General features: G+C 36.5%; 1 protein-coding gene across 1 annotated transcript in view; it reads left to right on the top strand.

Annotated features, from left to right (window-relative positions):
- Nucleotides 1-19,934, top strand: part of si:dkey-22o22.2 (neural-cadherin) — a 148,052-nt gene that overhangs the window by 66,961 nt on the left and 61,157 nt on the right. Inside the window, exons 2-4 of the mRNA XM_024267063.2 lie at nt 6,418-6,606; nt 10,401-10,626; nt 14,579-14,783. Of these exons, the coding sequence (XP_024122831.1) occupies nt 6,418-6,606; nt 10,401-10,626; nt 14,579-14,783 (620 nt within the window). The remainder of the gene's footprint in view (nt 1-6,417; nt 6,607-10,400; nt 10,627-14,578; nt 14,784-19,934) is intronic.

Genomic DNA, 19,934 nt, shown 5'->3' with positions numbered 1-19,934 from the left:
GAATATCTGGTCTTTGATCAGGAGGCAACATCAGACCGATCAAGTCTGAAACTACATGATTGGGTTGATTTTTAATCTTGTGGTGGATCGGGACATCCTTAATATTAAAAAGTGTAATGAAAACAGATTTTTTTTTGTTCTGATGGTGTTGATAAGTCAGCTTTCTCCTCCATCTCCTTCAGCTGCTTTTAGTTTTTTTCCTCTGAATAAAAAAAAGCAGGAAAACGTCTGCCTTGTGATCCATATGAAAGCCATATTGCACAGATTCATCATGAAACAGCAACATGTTGTACTACAGGGGTCCTACAGGCTGCTGCTGTGAAAAGTCTTCAAAAGTCATTATTTTAGTGTCGGTGACCTTTTCTCTGCCCGGAGCTATGAAGGAGGCGTTTTGTCCAGCTGACAGCCGTCTCTACCTCCCACACCCTCCTGGAAGTGAGTTTCCACACAGAGAGGTAGACTTTTTGTGCCCTGACTGACACGTAGCGCCGACCTCTGGCGTTGCATGCAAATGTGTTGATGTTTATCATCATAATGGGACAGATTTCATTTCACTTTTGTGTACGGGCCACAGCCCAGAGTAGCCTGTGCGGAGCCAGAGACAGAAATAGACGTGATTATTCTGGATTCTATGGCTTCACTGACGACTGAAGGCCAGTGATGCAGAAGAAGACACAAGAACATTGAGTTGGAAGACTTCTTCTCCGTTGTCACTTCAATTTTTTTTAGCTTTTTGGTTGCTTTTTACCGCATATACTTAATTTAAAAATGAATATACAGTAGTTTAACATAGGAGTGTCAAGTTATTGTGTTAATCCCAATTATCAATTGTAGACAAATTAATCTGTTTTTTTAATTGTGTTAATCTAATTTTATTATAATTCTTATAATAAAAGAGAAATTAAAGGTGGGATCACGTTGGGCGGTTGCTTCTGCAAAGTCCATTAATGTCTGATGATGGACACCTTGAATGTGTCAAACAGGCAGACGGTGGATCCAAGTGCAGCAGGTTTTTTTGGCACAGACAGGAGAGTAGAGGAGAGAAGCACAGCTAAAAGTTTATAAAACACAAGGCATGAGGCCATCAGAGAGCAACCAGAGTGATCAGGGTCCAGGCGAGGGTCAGGGCAGGCGGCAAACAAGACCAGGTCAGGATGAGACCACTCAGTGATGCAGGCAGTGACACAAACAAGACTTCACACCGAGCAGAGCTCAGTGCTCTGACTAAATACTGCTGGGAGTGACAGCAGATGAAAAAGGGCTGTGGAGCTTCTGGGACTGACAGCAGGGGCTGATGGGTAATGTAGTTTGGAGACCTAAGAAGTGCTAGTATTTAGGTGATGGATCCCTCTGATGACAAGAGGAGGAGACGGGACTGATTCATGATGGGAGGACATTATCAGGCTTAAACTTATAAAATAAATATTAGATTAACAATAAGTACTTTTTTCTTGTTATATATTTTTTAGGTTTAAATATTTTTGTTTTTGTTCAGATGATGAAGCAAAAGTTTGTTTTAAACAACAAAAAAAAGTTTAATTCTCCGTGTCTCATCTCCTCCCTCTTATATTCTCTTCTCTCTTTCTCTTCAGCTGCTTTTAGGTCTTCAAAATGAGTTAAATTCACTAGACAGGTTAAAGGAAACTAAATTAATTTCTACTGTCTTATCAACATATGTAATATGGTTTTATTAAGAAGTTTGTGGTCAATAATTTTTGCATTGTTTAGAAAAGTGTTTCTCTAGATGTGTTGAATTAGAGCACTGTATGGGGTCAAATCAGGATCAGCTTAAAGTGGATGAAAACAAGATTAAAAATATGAAAAATAGGAAAAAAAAAATTGAAACCAAGTTTAAACATGCAACTTTTTAACAGTTTTTAATGGTAACAGTTTTAGCTTTTTTTATTCCAAGTTTCAAATTTGCCTTTTTTTAACATGTCAATATTTCCTTTAAGTTTTGAATATTATTTTTTTAAATGCTTATTTTTCACATTTTCAATAATTCATTTAAGATTTCAATATGCTATTTTGAGTTTAAAACTGCTTTAAAATTTTTCATCTATTTTTTTCAAATTCACAATCTTGTTGTTTCATTCGCTTTAAGCTGATCCTGATATGATCCCCAAATCTGATGTTTTAGGATTCTTTTCTTAATAGTTTGAGATAAAAGAAAACTAGCCCTTGGGGGTGTAAAAGTAAGGAATGAAAGTCTGTTATGATAAAAATATACACTTCTTAGTTGTGTTTTGATCTTGTAGTGCACCACATTATTACGGATCTAAATGAAAATAACTAACTAGCTTTTCACAGCACTTTTTAGGTTGGATAATAAAAATGATCAATTAGATTAATTGATTATAGGTCATAATTAATATACAGCTAAAAAATCAATTATTGAACAGTAGTAGTAGTTATTGAAGTCATTTTGTGAGTTTTGCTGATCAGATTTTTCTTTTTACTACAATTTAACGAAACATTTTTTTTCTTTTTTTGTGTTAATAGCTCTTTATTTGTTTTTTGGACAACCATATCTTTTTGTTTCTCCACTCCTCTTTTAATCCAATTTTTACTCTTTCGAATATTTAATACCTCCTTCTTTTTTTTGTTTCCTTTTGAACTTTTATTTGCTGGTCTATATTGACAAGGGGCGATCTGTTTCCCTCCATCCCTCCTTTTTACCCTCCATCCCTCCTTTTTACCCTCCATCCCTCCTTTTTACCCTCCATCCCTCCTCTGCTCAGAGTTGATATAAAAAGACTGGAACAGAGGTAGATGCTCCTGTCTTATCAGCACTCTCCCCCTCCTCCTCCTTCCCTGTCACCACTTCATCCCTCTCTTTATTTTTGGTCTTTCGGAATTGAAGTTCCCCTTCTTGTTAGGGCTGATGTCTCCCGCACGCTGTGAGCCGACACAGGTGCCAAAACAACAGCGAGAAGCTGAAGCACCTCCGAACCGAACAAATCCCTCCTCAGACACAGACAACATGAAAAACAACCAAAAGACAGCCACTGAAATCATAAATAAGAAAAACGAGGGTGTGTATTTTTGACTGGGCAAATGGGAGCGCCTGCTGTGTTTTCGAGTTTCCTCGTTCCTCTCAAAGTTCTGTTGTGTTTTTTTTGCAAGAACTGCTGCCTTTCCTCTCCTCCGTTGTGTCACTCCTTCACTCTTCTCATGCAGCAAGATGAAAACTGAGAAAACATGACAGGTGTTGTAGAGAGATGCCACCTTGTCCCCTTTGGCTGAACGCCGCTTCTCTTTTGCACCGCTGTCTTAACAAGTGGAGCTAACTTGGATAACAAGCTTTGATCTGTCAGAGTAAACCTAACAATAGCAGCCGTTTACAGCACAGAAACAGCGGCGGAAATAGTGAGCGCAAAATTGGCGTTTGCAGAGTTTGCAGCATAGACTTTAAATACCGAAGAATGATAAATTCTTTTTGGGGATAAAGAAGACCAGGGGAGATTTTATGCCTGTTTAGGGATGTTTAACCTAAGCACCCCTTAAAATTAAAGCCATAATTTCAAAAACTTTTGCAAAAGAAAGACTTTTCTAATGGCATTGATCCAAAACCTTGATAAAAAATGCAACTTTAATGCAAAATAGACATAAAAGAAATGATAGTGCAGAGTCAGCTGCATCTCTGATTGGTGGAAAAGCTGATGGTTGAATTCAAGGTGCCACTTTGCAGCAAAGCTAACGAGATTAAGCTTATTTTTTCCTGCTTTTTTTATATACAATGAAGATAAAGACGAGTGAGCATTGTAAAAAACTTTAATTCAAATTCAAGAGTTGTTTATTTTTATACTGGCTTATTTGGAACTAATTTAACTGCTTCATCCTTCACTAATTCAAGCTCTTCTATTTAATCCAGGACTCCACTTAATTTAGAATCACCTTTAACAAAAGAAAAAGTAAAAAAAAAAAAAAACACTGAAGAATTTTTTTTTTAATACTTGGAAATAAATTCAGGCATGAAAGGGTCAATCTGTTTATTTTACAAGAGTTTAGTGACAAGATACTAAGTTTGTCAGCTTCTTTTTTTTGGCAACTATTTAGCTGTGCAGCCTCACATACAATGAACTTAGAGATAAAACAAAGTGACGGAACATTTGTTAGAAACAAAACATCACCTTTCTTTGTTCAACCGACTCTAATAACTTCAAACTGTTGCTCCTCTAAATGTAAAATGTGTCCCTGACCTGCACTTCAAGACAAACATTGCATCATATTTGGCAACGATACTCGAATCACTTATCTCACTTGAGTGCATCAAATAAAATCTCTTAATAAGCTGCTTATTTGAATTCATGTAAGATTGTTAGCCCTTTTTTTCTTGGACCATTAATAAAACAGCAGCTATTTATTGCTTCGCTATACATCCAGCCACAGGACAAAAATAATTTGATGGTAATTTTAGCTTGATGATAGCCTATTAGCAGTAGCCATGGGTTTAGGTGAGAAACCCGAAACTAGGACAGCTTTTAATAACATCCTCATTTCATTGTGCAGCAATAATTAATTCTGAGAGAGCGTGATGCAATTTAATTATTGCAAAATTTAAGGAATAATGTGCAAAACTATTTAGGACAAGCAAGTGATATTAGAAATATGGTTTCTAATATAAAAAAAATGTGAATTGGTAATTATCTGTCATGCTAAGAATCTTAAATTTAAGTTTAGATTTAATAATAACTTGACTCCCTTTATGATCCTAAGGGATGTGCCTCTATTTGTCTTATGAAACATATTTTAAAAATGAAAATGATAATAGACCTCCAAACAATTGAGAGGGGATAAACTTAAATTTGTCATGAACACAAACAAAGACTTTAAATTTGTCTGTGAACACAGTAATGTCTTATTTAAGCCGCCATCAATGTGTGTGTGAGTGAGTGAATGGGACTGTGACTGTAAAGCGCTTTGGTATTAGAGGCCGTTTGAGATATAATTCATACTTTCTCTCACAAACTACTACACCCTAACATATATTATCACCCTCTCATACTGTGGGTATTCTCAGAAGGTGGTAAAGCGCTATATAAGTACACTGTATTTTCTGGAGTATAAGTTGCGCTATTTGGAGAAAAGGGCAACACTTCTGAACAAATCCATGTAATGCTTCATTCACACCATTGACTGTATATAGAGAACAGGACTAAGTGACCCTTCACCCCTCGTGTTCGAAAAGAGGAAGTACACGCTGGTCTCCAAAAAAACAAAATCTCATAGACTTCTATTGAGAAATGAACAGTCATTCTTTCTGGCCAAATAACCACTCTTCCTCTGCTATTTATTTTTAACATTTTTTTGATATATATATATATATATATATATATATATATATATATATTTATAGCAATTTATTCAACTTCTAAACTGACCAGTCAGACGTTTTAAAAGTACGTGGTGCTCGTTTGCCCCCACCTCAAACACTTGAGTGGCAGATGGAAGGAGTGTGGCCTTCTAACATGGTCACTACTGATTGGAGTATGTGGTTGCCATAGAAACATAAACTAAGACATACATGGACCAATCACAGCCCACTGAGGAAGTTTGGTTCCAACATGGCGACCTACATATCATGGAAAAGTGACGACATAATTGATTTCATTTGGTTGGAACCGGAAGTAAGGTGTTTTCTGTGGGTGACATCACCCTTGCTCTGTCCAGTTCTCTACATACAGTCAATGGTTCACACTGAAGGCGATTTGTGAGTCGTATTTGTGTTCGCTGTCTCTTTTGACACATCATATTTGATGTTGAATGCTTGTTCAAAAATGTGTTCATAAGATTGACTCTCCTGCTGATTGTGGCAGAGAAGTTTTTAGTCTCATCACTATCTAGAAGTATTGACTGTATATCTGATTCTCAGTGAACGGAAGGCAGGGATTATGCTGAGAGATCAGGTTCATTTAATTTGAAGAGTTGTACTTTTTTTTTAGGGTGAGGTATAAGGTTTACCTTCTGCTGAAGGAACTGCCTCTGAGTGACGGCGCTTTCAGCGGTACTTCCGTCTCTCTCTAACCCAGTTTCATGGCTTATTTTCCAGCATTAGTAAAAGGGAAGAAAAAAACTTAATGATGTTTCGTTGCAAACAAGAATTTATAAAGCTAGGGAGGAGAACAATCACAATCTCCTCCATGTTTGATTTAGACAGCGCTTCTTCTTCTGTATTGCTGTCAGTAGCAAATAGTGAAACACACACCTACAGTGCCCTCCAATGGTTGTTAGTGGGAAATTAACGATTTTATTTGGCAGTATTTATTTTTACTATTAATTGTTCTATTATGTAAAGATGTTTTTTTTTTTTTTTAAAGCAGGATAAGTGCTATATAAATAAAGTTTAATTTGAATGAAAAAACTGTACGCACCATTTACTAATAATTATCTCTTGTTTCTTTTTTGTTTCCTCAGGGGACGAGTGGTACCTGTGCAGGTTGACTCTAAGCATGTCCACCCATGCTGACCTTCAGTGGGTGATGTTTCCTTCACCGTACTTAGCCACCGTCAGTCCAGATGCCACCCCTGGCTTTGTAGTTTACCGGCTGTCGGCACGGCAACGGGAAGGGACGCCAGCCCAAGCTCAGTTTCTCCTTCTGGATGGTAGGATTTTAATTGGAACTTTTTTATCTAGCATTAATGAGTTTCTTTAAGCAAAATAATAGGACTGATTCCACATGCTTTGCGCCGTAAACTTTACAAAGGCTGTCTGGAGCACATCCTCAAAGCTTTTAAGAAGGAAGCGAGAAGATTCTCTAAAGAGCTTTCAATCATAACGAGTTCAAGAAACATGAAAAGGTCTTTCAACATTTAAATTCACATCAATCTGTTTGCGCAGCTTGACTTCTTTTTCTTACCTAACGCTGTCAAACTTCCTCTTTTCCCAGTCAGTTTTTTTCCCTGAAACCTGCCACATGTTTGCTTCTGCTTTTATCTCCTGCCTGTATCTTTAATTAGGTCCGTTGCTGCTCTGCTTGACACTCTGTGACAAACCTGTTTTGCTCCATAGAGCAATTTATAAATAAAATTTTACTTGTTGAATGTCAATTAGGTGGGAGATGGAGAGAAAAGCGCACATAAGCAGCACTGGTAATCGCTCCCCAGGGCAAAGAAGGCTCCCAGATTCTGGAACAGAAGGAAAGTCTCTGGAGAGGCTATGAGTGGGAGAGCTGGCTGGTGGGCGTATGGGAGCCAGTGGCTTTGGATTTTTATGTATATTTTTTTATTTCTTTTATAGAAAAGGAGAGGAGGAAGGAGCAGGATTGATATTTCAGGAACTTACTTGTAATTTTCTTATTCCCTCTGGCGTAATGTGACTCCATGTTTATGAAGAACTAATCCAGTAATTAGTATTACAAACTGGTTTTATAAGGAAGCCAATGAAAAGAAGAGTTATTGCATAAAATGTATATTTAATATGGACATTTGGAATGTTTAAAATAGATTTTGCATGGTAAAAGTTTGTCTTAAAGTTTTAGTTGAGAGAAAAGCATCTTTATTTTGGAAATAACATTAACTATTAAAAAAAAGATTATAGTTTGAGTTTGTTTTTGCAGTTCTTCTTTAAAATGTACCTTAGAGCAAAAATTTCACGCCCGCCACATATTCAAAAACTTTGCACGCACCTAGTAAAAATAAATTTTCGACGTAGTGAATAACACCCACACTAAATACATAAATCAATAAAAAAAGACATCACAGTGGGAAAAAAACTGTCATAAAAATTGTATGGGGCCAAAATATCAAAACATAGGTATAAGGGGAAAATCAAAGGACATTTTTAAAATTATTATAGAATGGCAATAGGACCTACATCTTGGCGGTCTTTTTGTGGCAAAGTGCGAAATTTGGTAATTTTCTTATTTTCACGTAATATAGGGGGAACAAAAAAATCATTGAGCAATTTTCACAAAATTTCAGTTATATCGACATCAACAACTAAAGTTTTGCTGACCTTTGATATTTAGAAGAAACTCCCCATCGTCAATTAAAAAAAAATAAATAAATAACGTAGAGTATCAGCTACAAATCTGGAATTTTAATCTACAGCCTCCAAACTCATCAAGCATCAGTAGGAAACAACTTGCAAAAAATATTGGAGTTAGAAGTTGTAGATGTTTAACATTCAATAGATTGTTAGAGTGGTAAGTTTGCAAAAGTGACATTTCGTTTCCTTTTTTTTACCAGAATATTGTGAAAATGTAATACATGAGTCATTGGCTCAACCTGAACTAAACAATATGACATGAACATACTAGGAATGTGGGCGTGGTTAATAAAAATCTTCACTCCTCAGGAAATCCAAAAACTGACTTTGGGCGATTTTAACTGCAATATTAGAAACATTAGAAAATGTAATTTCAATTATAAATCGCTTAATGCATTAAAGTTTTTGTTGTTTTTGCAAAAGAAAATGTAACTCCTACTCTTACCTCCTTGTCTTCAATCTATAGACATAAAAAAGCTAAATGTCCATGTATTTCTCTCAGAGTAAAATAAATATCTTTGAATGTTTGAAGCTGTAAAACCAAATCAAAAAAGCTTTAAACCCTGAACTCCTACCTGTGGTTAGTTTAAAATGACTCCATCATTCAGGGTGGTTTGTGAAAAGGATCTCCAGAAATAGACGGAGCAGGAGGGGATGATTGACAGGTTGGAAGCAGCTGTTGGTTCAGAGGCCTCTGGTCAACAGCTGGGGATTCTTCTGTCTTCTTCCTGGCTTCTCCTCTTCGTCTTTCTCATCTACATTTCACTGTTCGTCTCTCTTTGTCTGGTCTCATCTATTTCTCTCTCTTTCCACTCTCATTTCATTCCTTCACCACCCATCATCCGTTATTATATTCCCGCCTGTCTGTCATCCTTTTGTCAACTCACATCTTACTCCGTCTCCTGTTTTTGTCTCGTCTTTTTTCCTTCATTCTCTCCTTTGGTGTATTTCTCTCTCGTCACTTTCCTCTGTTTTGCTCCTTATCTTTCTGCTCCTCTTCTGACTTATTCTGTCTTTTAAACCTGGGGGGGTATTGTGGGTGTAAATGAGTCTGGTTTTTTTAAGTCTTCCGGGAGTGTTAACAAGCTCATTATCATGCACACAAAAACACACACACACACGACCACTGCATCCCTCCAGCGTCAATTTACCTCAATTGGCTTTTCATAATTGGACAGCTGGGACTGCATCCCTTTTTTATGATAATGGACAAACTGAAACTGATACTTATTTACACATAAACATATTATTAAAATACATAATTTATCTACTAACAGTTGAATTGTGCATTATTTTATTTTTTTTTTTTTATTATTTTATTATTGTTTTTGTGAAGAGTGACATACATTTCCTTTGAAAACTCTGCAAATCAGAGAAAGATCAACTTTTAGGTCCTGGAATGAAGCTTGCACCATCCATCCCTCCTGTGTCCTTTCAGATGTTTTTTTAGGTTAATAGGTGGTTTTTCCTTAATGATTTGGTTTGTTCATGTGATGCAATTTTTCCGCAACATTGCCTTGTTATTGTTTGTATGACTTTTAACATGTAAAATTAATGAAGGATCCAATTTAGCTGCTTTTGTTTGTTTTGGGTTTCTCTGTGGTTTAAAGACATGACTGCACACTGAAGACATCAAGACACAAAAATGCTGTTGTTTTTAGGGAAAAAACCTGCCAGATGTGGTTGCCAGTGATTCTGTAAACAACTTTACAGGCAGACCATAAATATTACATAATTTAATGTCTTAACTTTCATGAACGAACTGTCATTTACATTTTTTTTTCTTACGGTTATATTTTGTAAAATATGATAGGCTATACTGTAATTGTAGCAGTCATATTTTACAGAAAATGCTAAATTTTAAAGATGATTTGACTGATATTACAGGTTAAAAAAATGAGTTTTACATGAAATAATGATGTAATTACAATAACCTGATGTTACACAGTCTTTAATATGTAGCAGTTTTTACAAGATTATTGTGTTAAATTTATACATTGTTGTGTAAAGTTCACATTTTTACTGTATTTTCGACATTTTTATCCTGGCAACCACTGCTGCCAAGTTTTTTCTGTAAAAACAACAGATTTTTTTTCTTCTTTTCAGCTTAGACTCACTTTAAAACCAAGATAGTAATCCTATCTTGACACCCATTGATGCAAACATTCATCAAACCACTTTGGGTCCAAAATTTGCGTAATTTACATGAAAGCAAAAACTTTACTTAATTTTTTTTTTTTGCAAATTAAAGGGGTTAAGCATGACATGAAGTAGTTAAAAACATGAATTCATTGTTACAAGAGTTAACGATGAAACGATTAGACTATCTGTTATCTTGATGTTAGTTTGCAGAAATTGTTTGTGGACTAGTGCTTTGCCTTTTATTCTCCTGTTTTCTCCTCCTGCGTAGGTGCTGAGGGGTGTTTCGAGGTGGACCGTCGTTCCGGTGCCATCAGAACCACAGGGAGACCCCTGACTCCCAGTAAAGAGTACCTGCTGCGGGTTCAGGCGGTGGACGGACAGGGCCAGAAAGGCCCCCCGGCTACTGTGGCCATCCTTGCCGGATACCGACCACCACAGTTCACAAATTCCTCCTACAGTCTGAGCGTGCCGGAGAATACTCCTGTGGGCAAACAGTGAGTCCAAGTCTGACAGCTTTCTAATACAGTTTACTGTAGATGTTGGTGCTGGATCACTCTCAGGCGGGGATGTAAGCAGCTGATGTTCCTGTACACCGGTGTGCTGCTCCCGACTGTTTAGATCACTTTGGTCAAATAAAATGTGAAAAATAGATTTCATTATAAAAAGGACTGGATAACAGAAATGACAATAATATGAAAACATAAATAAAAGTTCTGAAAATACAGGATTAAAAAAGGTGCTACCAAAGCAGAATGGATGGTAGATGAGATAAAAGTTGACCTAAATTTAGAAACGTGAGATAAACAAACAAAGAGCTGAGAGTACAATGTTACCATAATGACCAAGTAAACGATTATGTTGCAGGTAATAACAGAAGATCAAATAATACATTTTACGTGAGGAGAAACAAGCAGCAAATGAGGCTGTTGGGATCTAACAGGAAACAGGCTGAACAGAACAGAAGCGCATAACTACCAAGAAATTGTGTGACTGAGTGATTAATAATTGAAATGTCAAGTAAAAGGACAGAAATAAAAACTTAAACCCACAATTTAAAAGCAGAGGTCTGCAAAATAAAATACTGAAAAGAACAGTCAAGACTAAAAAGGAGAAACTGGACCCTGACAGATTTAATGAACTTTAACCGTCTTTAGGATGTTGCTGATCGGATGATGATTGCTTCATGTTAAACAACTTTTAGGCTCTTTTGCAAAGAGAAACAACATAACAACGAAATCAGATTTTTTTCAAATACACAGCTTTTGGCACTTGTAAACGTTAAAACTTGTGTACAGTTTAATCAAATGTAAAAGTGTGTCAGACCTCAATACTTGTAAACATGAATATAATAAACCTTATCAATCTGTTCTCTTAAGTCTTGACATTCTGCAGTATTTGACTCTTAATTTTCCAGTGTGAGGGCCGTCATATAATGCACATTTACAGAGAGATAACTCTCTGTTGCCCAGGAAGTCTAGCTGTACGTGGAAAGTTGTGCATTTTTACTATCATCTTCAATCTCTTTGCGCACTTGTTCATAAAACACAGGTATATATATTTTTTTTTCTGTAAAATATGGACGTGCTGGTACACTATATTGTGGGTCAACTGTTTTTATTAAGTGACAAAAGCCCTCATTATCAACCACCGAAAAAGACTGCAGAGCAGTCAGATGGCGTCAGATATTTTTTTATGTTTATCTGAGGTAACACTGTAAGTCTTTTGAAATATATCTGGGATGTTTTCATTGTGTTACCTGCTTAGTTCTTCGACTTTAAGACAGTGACAGGGCTGGGTGATGACGTCAGAAATGGGCGTTCTTGTTGGACATGTTCTCCACATTGTATGAAATAGAGATGAGGTGAATCCTGCCTACAGTGTACTTCTTGTTAGCACATTTCCTTAATGATTCTCATATTTGACGACGAACCGTAAATTTCTTCACACAGCAGATTTAAGTGTAGTGGGGTGTCTTCAAACACGAGTCGGAAGCTGCTCACACACCGGCCACGTCGGCGGGCATTCAAGCGGCCACCCCAAATAAAAAGTCCACGGAAAAGCGTGCAGAACATTAGTAATTTCACGAAGTGTAAATCGAATCAATATGAGCATTTCACAACGTCTATTTGTAACTCCACTGTGTTCGAATGATGAAACATTTAAAAGACTTTTATTTTATTTTTTTTGCAAAAATTGTTTAACTGCAGCCTTAACTAACTTACTAACTAACCCACAGTCTCTCTTTTTTTTCTCCCGGTGTTGTACAAATTACAATACACAAAGCCAAACTCCCGTGTCCGGCGTCTCGGCCGTCATGAGAGGTAAAAACGGAGATAAAGAAAGACTGAATAAGCCACAAAGGTGAACCAGGTTTGTTTCAACAAAGGCTGTCACTCAGCTGATTCATGGATGCCAGTTTGTTTTGTGTAAACACAAACGCAGCTTTGTAAAAATCTGCTTGATTTGAATAAACGGTGACAGGGAGTTTAACAACTCCATCTTGTTTTTGGAGACTGCTGCGTTAATGCTGCTGTTGTCTTTCTATCAAGTTTTGACAAAACTAACTTTGGTGTTTCAAACGGGAGATAAAAACAAGTCTTTAATTTTTTTTCAAGAATTTGCATATTTTACTTAACATTTCTATTTTATCTGGAATTAAAGGGAAATATGACTTTTTTTTAGTGGCAACTTAGTGTGAATATGTCAGTTTGAATTTGGATCCTTTCATGAAAGTCATGAGATGCATAAAAGGATGATCCCTGTAGAGCACAGAAAAACAAGAGAAAGAGGGGATGCTATGGAGGCAGAGGGAAGGGTGGAAAAGAGGAGAGGAGGATAGAGAGATGAGGTTAAGAAGGCAAAGGATGAGATGGATGAAGAGGAACCCAGATGCATGAGTGTGGCCTGAGGCAGAAAATTTGAAAGTGTGGCAAATTCAAATATTTATTAAAAGTGAGGCCTGGATAAACATGAAGGGGAGTGTGTGTGTGCGTCTTTGAGTCCCTGAGGGCTGCTGGCGCAAAGCACATTGTATTAATATCCAAGTATCCATACCACCCAGAGAGCAGCGAGTGGGTGTATCTCTGAAAGTGGTTTTGGTGCTCTTCTCCTTCCATTGTGGACCTCAAACGTGTGTTTATATCTTCGCACGTGTCTTCCCTTGCGCGTCCGTGGGAGAGTGTTTTAATCAAATTGATTAACCAGGTTGTCATGGTCTCTGAGCTCAGAGTAATCCATGGAGACAGCAGACTTTAAAGGCAGCGCGAGGGATCTCAGGCACCATGTCACAGCTTCCTTTAAAAGTCTGCTTGGAAATAGAAATTTGCAGCAGATTTCCTCTGACCTGTGGTCATGTTTACACTTCAGGCAGCATCAGCCAAGTTTATTTATGGAACACTTTGCATGCATAAAGAAATCCAAAGCGGTTCAAAGTGAGCAACTTAAAACAGAAATAGGGGCAACAGAGTGCATTAACAAGAAAATACAGTAAAAGGAGGAAGCTGGAGTGACATTACAGGGAAAATACTTTAGTCACTTATACTTTTTCTATAATGCACTTACTGCAGACAATGTTTTTTTTTTTAAAGATTCAAGGCATTCAAAACAACAGATTTAAAACTACAGTTTCAATTAAAAAGAGAAGAGAAAAGAGAAAAATAAAACACGGATTCCATCCTTTGGATGTATCTGCTACTCGAGGTGGAACTTTCTCAAAGCCCTTGTGATGCAACTTTACCAGGACAACAGAGATTTGATTATATGCAATTATTCATGTTTTGACCTGCGCTTTGACCTAAAACCTAAAACAAAACTCTTTTTGGTGCCTCTGGCTTTGCAGCAGCTGCTCAACAGTTTTTGTGCAAAACATCAGCGTAATTGCCTGAAGGCGAGTCCTGGCTTTTTCACATCCACAAACTCAACAGTTTGGTTTGTGGATGAAAATAAGACTTTATTCATACTGCAATGAGGATCTGTTGTACTGAGTTGAGAAATTAAAGTTTATATATTTTGGCCTTTGCACACGGTTGATAGCCCTCCCTTAAAAAGGGAACAATCTATGAAATACAAAAAAATATGTTTGGAGATCTGCAGAAAACCTTCTGGTGCAGGAGGAACATTTTCTTTAAGATGAGATCAAGCCTTCTTTGGATGGAATTCACTGCTGAAAAAAGCAGGACTATGCAGCAAAACTGTGTGCGGTGGTACTCCAAATATGAGGAGTGAGGAGGTGCAGGCCTTTATATGGTCAGAGGAATTCATAGTATCAAGCTAGACGATCTTCTTCATTCTTGTCAGTAATCTCTCTACATAATACTCCTCCAAAATGAGCAGCTTCTTCCAAAATAACAGAGTCAGCTGAACTCTGCTGTTCTGAGCTACAGCTGTTTCTTCCTTTACTTTTTTCTATTAAACATTTTAATTGTTTTTGGTGTCTCTCTCATTCAGAGTTGCCGTGGTTCAAGCGGTCTCCTTCCAGAAGAAGACCCTGTCCTACATGCTGCTGGTGAATCCTGGGAATCTGTTCAGCATCAACCAGGAGAGCGGCGCGCTCAGCCTCACCAGGACCGTGGACTACGAGAGCGGTCACAACCTCTACATCGTGCAAGTCCGAGCGTCAGAGCCTGACACTGGGCTCAGCAGTGTAGCAGAGGTACAAAAAAACATTCACAACAAATTGATAATCACAACAGTTGAAGACCATCTCCAATGAAAATCATCTTTTTTGTGTTTTTAACATGTTTATGTAGTATTTTCTTATAATAGAGGACCTACATACAATAATGTATTATTAAAACTGCGTTTCTGAGTAATTCTTAATTCAAAGTGTGTTGGATCAGAAAACTGGATGCTAGAAAAACATGGGGCTAATCATGGAGCTACTGACTGGGTGTGCCAGTGTCTCTCTTATCACTCCGCCTCCTTGCTCACACTCCTTTTCCTAGTCAGAGGAAGGCCCCTCCCACCTCTGTTTCTCTGGTCCCATTCATGAAATCAGTCCCATGTACGACAGTCACATGGCCCCCTCCTGATCTGTCACTAGTGCATCCCATTGACATAAATGGAGATGAACAAAACAAGGCTGTGACATCACCAATAGAAAAGGCCTTGCCTCTGGTTCCAACGAAATGAATTCAATCGCCATGTGTCCGTGACAATACCGCCCTATTTCATCATTTTGGGACCAGATGACTTTAGTAAGCCGTGATTGGTCCAAGAATCTGCTGGAATTACATTGATTGAACAGTTGAAAAGTTAGGATGATCGTGTTAAAGATCATTTATTATTATTATTATTATATATTATTTAAGCATCGCTGGCAACCTCTCAGGTGGTAAAGTCAAAATCAAAACACATAAAGCTATTTTATACATCAATCTATCGTGAAAAAGTTTAAAACATATCTGCAAGGATGTGCAACATCTTCAGAAAACTTTCTAAATTGTGTTGCTATGTTTGATTTTTTTAATCCCGTAGAGACCGTTCAGGGCATGGATTGGACATGCATTAGGATGCAAAAGTGACTCGGTGTCACGAAAGCATTGACTAAACATGGAAGCTTTTTGAGAAGGTGACTCGTCAATACCACACTGAAAGTGTTTGGTTTAGCCTTGTCCAAAGATTTGGCTGAATGTGCAGCGATTATGAGTGCTGTCAGGGAAATCAGATGTGCCCTCAGTGCATCCTGGGTGTTTTCACACCTGTAGTTAGAGCTGTCAAGTTGCGACTGCATCACCCGAGAGGGATGACGGGGCCAGGCGTGAACATGTGACCGGACTGAAGACAAGCTTTGCTGTCAGTCAATTTTTCCAGGATTCAATGATGTTCCGAAAAGCATTCTTCTAATGGAGATTGAAGAACGGTGTTTGTTTTAAATATTTATTATGCTTTAGGTTATAATAGAGAAGATCCTTTTAGCACTTATTCAATGTGGTCATTTTTATGACAAATGCATTTTTATCTGGCAACAAGTTAATTACATTTTCTGTTTTTAGTGACAAAATAATGGACTTTTTAATGTTTTTATTGATTATTATTTTTAGTTGTAAATTTTCCCATAAATAGTTTTAATCTATGAAGACCAGGAAAAACCTTTTTTTTTATTTCATGTTTCATTACATGTGATAATGACAATAAAGAACTTTTAGGTAATTATTGTTAAAACTTATTTTACAAACTGAGCCAAAATGTACACATGTTAAAATATTTTACCCAAATAATATTTTTTTCAAAATCTTGTCTCCACTTTATTTTTACTTTATCAGCAGATGTATTTAGTAATTTTCCATGAATGCAGGAGTTCATTAGTAAACACAACATACACAAATGCTGCTTCTCTAATTAATGATTTTCAGGTTGTTGGGAACTCGTGTTCTAATTAGGTAAAACTGACTTACTGCTGGACCGGCCATTTCCACACCTACAGTTAAAACATTTGCAGACATGAGAACAGATTTTAAAGGAGGTCCAATTAGTAAACTGTTTGCTCTGTAAATACAAGTCCTGCATTGTGTGAAATACAATACAATATGTGTAGTCATTATGCGAAACTAAGAAACAAAACAAAATAATTTGTAAATCAAATTATACATCACAGAACAGCTGCATTTACTTTACGTTTTATTAAAATGGGACCTAATTAAATGTGTGCCTTCTTAATGATTAGTGCTTATAAGGAGATAACTGCTTTGGAGATAGTCTTGAATTAAATAATACAAACAAGCCAAGTAAAATATATATACTTGTTACCCCTTTTTAATGTTAAATTCCAATTCAATATCCCACTGTTGATAAAGATTTGGTGTGAGCTTCAATATTTTGGATTGATTTTTGGAGCTTTTAGTTATCCGGCCAAATAAAAACAATTCTGACTTTTACATTTTTTGCCATTTTTTTGTTTTGAACTACAAAAAGGACTTACAAAACAGTAAATCAGAATTTAAAGATAGATGTTATTGTTCCAGCACTAGAAATGTTCATATAAATGGAATAAAAACAGATCAATCACGCATTTGGACCTACGATTCCCAGTTTTCCCCACATTCCAGAATTTCCTTTCATAGTTAAACTGAATGTGGATTAGCATAATCGTCAATGTCTCTGTTTTCGTTTTTTTAAAGCTCTTGGGTCTTGTTAGGAGTATTTAAACGCTGATACTAATGAAAGTTATAGACGTTCCAAGTGTTTTCCCATTAATGATCCCCTGTGGTCATTTTGCACTCATAGGATTATTGGTGGGTAAATGAAACAATTTGGGTTGAACTGGAATCACAGCCTCACTTTCAACAGTAAACAGAGAAAATCTACATTATTTCTGGCTCCACTCCAAAACCCACAATCGCACAAAGTAATGTCTAATAAATACCTTTTTTTTTTTTTATCTTGGTGAGATGATCATGTTACGTTCTTTGTTTTTATTAGAATGCAAAAAAAGATTAAATTGAATCTTCTTGTGTAAAAAAAACAAATAAACAAATAAAATAAAAACTTAGCCAGATGTGTTCAGAAAATTGAGCAAACGTAAATCACCATCACAAAAAGACAACCAGTACTGGTATGCTACATGATCTTGTAGAATTTCCCTCAAGATGGAGGACATATATAAAATAATTTAATATTAAAACTGCAGCTCTGAGTACCAGTATTTCTGTGCCATCTGGCTCAAAACTGTATGGCTGGATAGCTCTAATATTGAGATTTTTTTTTTGCTACGCTAATGTTACCTTGAGCTTGTGAGGTGCTATAAGCTAGCGGGAGAGAGTGTAAACAAAGGGTTAATGGGAAATTAGTGGCGCCAACTTCTGCACCAGACCCACAACCTAGAGGTGAATTTCCAATGAACTCCTGCAGCTGCAGAAAATATCTCTTAATAAATTACATGTTTTTTTAGATTTTGGCTAAAAGCTCCAATTAATAATTGAAAGAGAACCACTAGCAAAAATATAAAGTTGAAGTAGGATTTTAAATGGTTCAAGCTTTTATTCTATATATTTTTTAATTTTTAAACAATCTTGATGATTGAACAGCTGCTTGTTCTGCAAACCTGTGCTGCTAATGCTTATTGTTTGCATTACATTCTAAATAAGGATTCAGATTTCATCCATGCTGAGGAAAATGTCTGAATAAGTTAGCATATTTGCACTCTCCGACTGTTTTATATTCACGACGCCCAGCTTTGTCAAATGGATCATCACCTTGTGTGCAGAAAGTGACAATAATCACCAATTATCTCAGTATTTACACTTTGGTCTTCTGAATATTCAGCACACGCATGAAAGCTCCTCCATAAATCTAAATTCTGTCAGCATGCGCCCCTGCCGTCCTGCTGTTCTCATCTAACAGGTGGTTGAGGAGTGCAGAGAAAATGTGTGCTCAGGTGGTCATGACTGCAGCCTCAGCACTTAAATCAGGCTTTCGGGGAACGGAAAAAAGCATTTTGTTCTTGAGCTCAGGAGGGTGGATGAGCTGAAACAACAACCACGTTTTAAGACGTGATCTCCTCCATTATGTCTCTCAGGGAAAAAAACTGCTTATTTTCCATCAATCTAAAAAGAGTTTGATCTAAAGCTAAATCCAAACTTGATTAGATTGATCTTGTATAGTTAGGTAATGTGTTATCTGTCAGATGAGTGTCACAACTAAAAAGTAGCTTTTGTTTGTTCTTTTTGGGTGGCAGCAGTTTTAAATAGACAAAAAATAAAAAAAAAAGACAAAATTGTGACTTTTTTTTTTTATAAAGAAACATAAAAGACTAGGCCCATATGGCTACCCACCTATGCCGCCCCTTTTGACTCGCCCTGACTGGCGGACCGACATGTTCCTCACTCTCCTCTTTTCTCCTTGCCACCCTGGTCAGAGCTGCATGTGACAAATTTATATAAAATATAAAAAATAAAAAAAACTTTTTACAGTTGGTTTTATTGCCATAGCAACCATTTTATTTTTTGGTCACCTGGAGATAACGAAAGTTTTTTTTTCTTTTTTAGAAGAATCAACAAAAGTAAAATTTGGGGATTTCCATGGCAACAAAGATTGTTGTATAACGCACCCATATCCCTGATAGGTTTATATTAGATGTCATATTGTTTAGTTCATGTATTAATTACACAAGCTAAAAAAATGCTTTTTTTGTGACCATGTCACGCTAACCCTGTTAAATTAAATTAAATTACAATACTGAAAAATTAGGAATTTGAGAAAAAAAAAAATCCTAAAAAATACAATAATGACACTGGAGACTTGGCCTTTGGTCCACCCCTTCCTGGGACATGTGAGATTTTACCCAGGGTCCATAACATTCAGAAAAATTCAGCATATTGAAAATTATGTAAATACTTAAAAAACTTAAGTAAAACTTAAAAAAAAAAAAAAAAACTTTATTTTTTTCCCCAAGTAATTCCCAATAATGATCAATGGGTTGGAAGGCAATGGATCAGAAAGTCTTGGAAGAGTTTAAATTTGTAGCTGTACTAAAGGTGATTTTTTTTTTTTTTAGAAAATTCAAAATCCCCCACAGTTGAAGGTCACTGAAACTTCAGTTGTAGTTGTAGACCTGATGGGGTGTAATATTTTGTAAGGACCATTTAAACAAAGCTTTTTTTTCTCTCATATTGTGAAAAAATATGAAAATTCCCAAATTTTACTTCTAAATTGCTGTCAAGCTGTAGGTCCTGTTGTCATCCCATCATAATTTTAGAACTTATTTTGGATATCCCTGATATATGTGTTTTAGTTTCGTTAGTAGCTTTTTATGAGCTCCAAAATAGATTTTTAATGTTGTTGACGTTTTCTCCAGCTATGATGT

This window comes from Oryzias melastigma, linkage group LG16, assembly GCF_002922805.2.
Source record: "Oryzias melastigma strain HK-1 linkage group LG16, ASM292280v2, whole genome shotgun sequence".
Taxonomy (NCBI): Eukaryota; Metazoa; Chordata; class Actinopteri; order Beloniformes; family Adrianichthyidae; genus Oryzias; species Oryzias melastigma.
The sequence above is the reverse complement of the archived record's forward strand: the minus strand, read 5'-3'. Positions and strand labels throughout refer to the sequence as shown.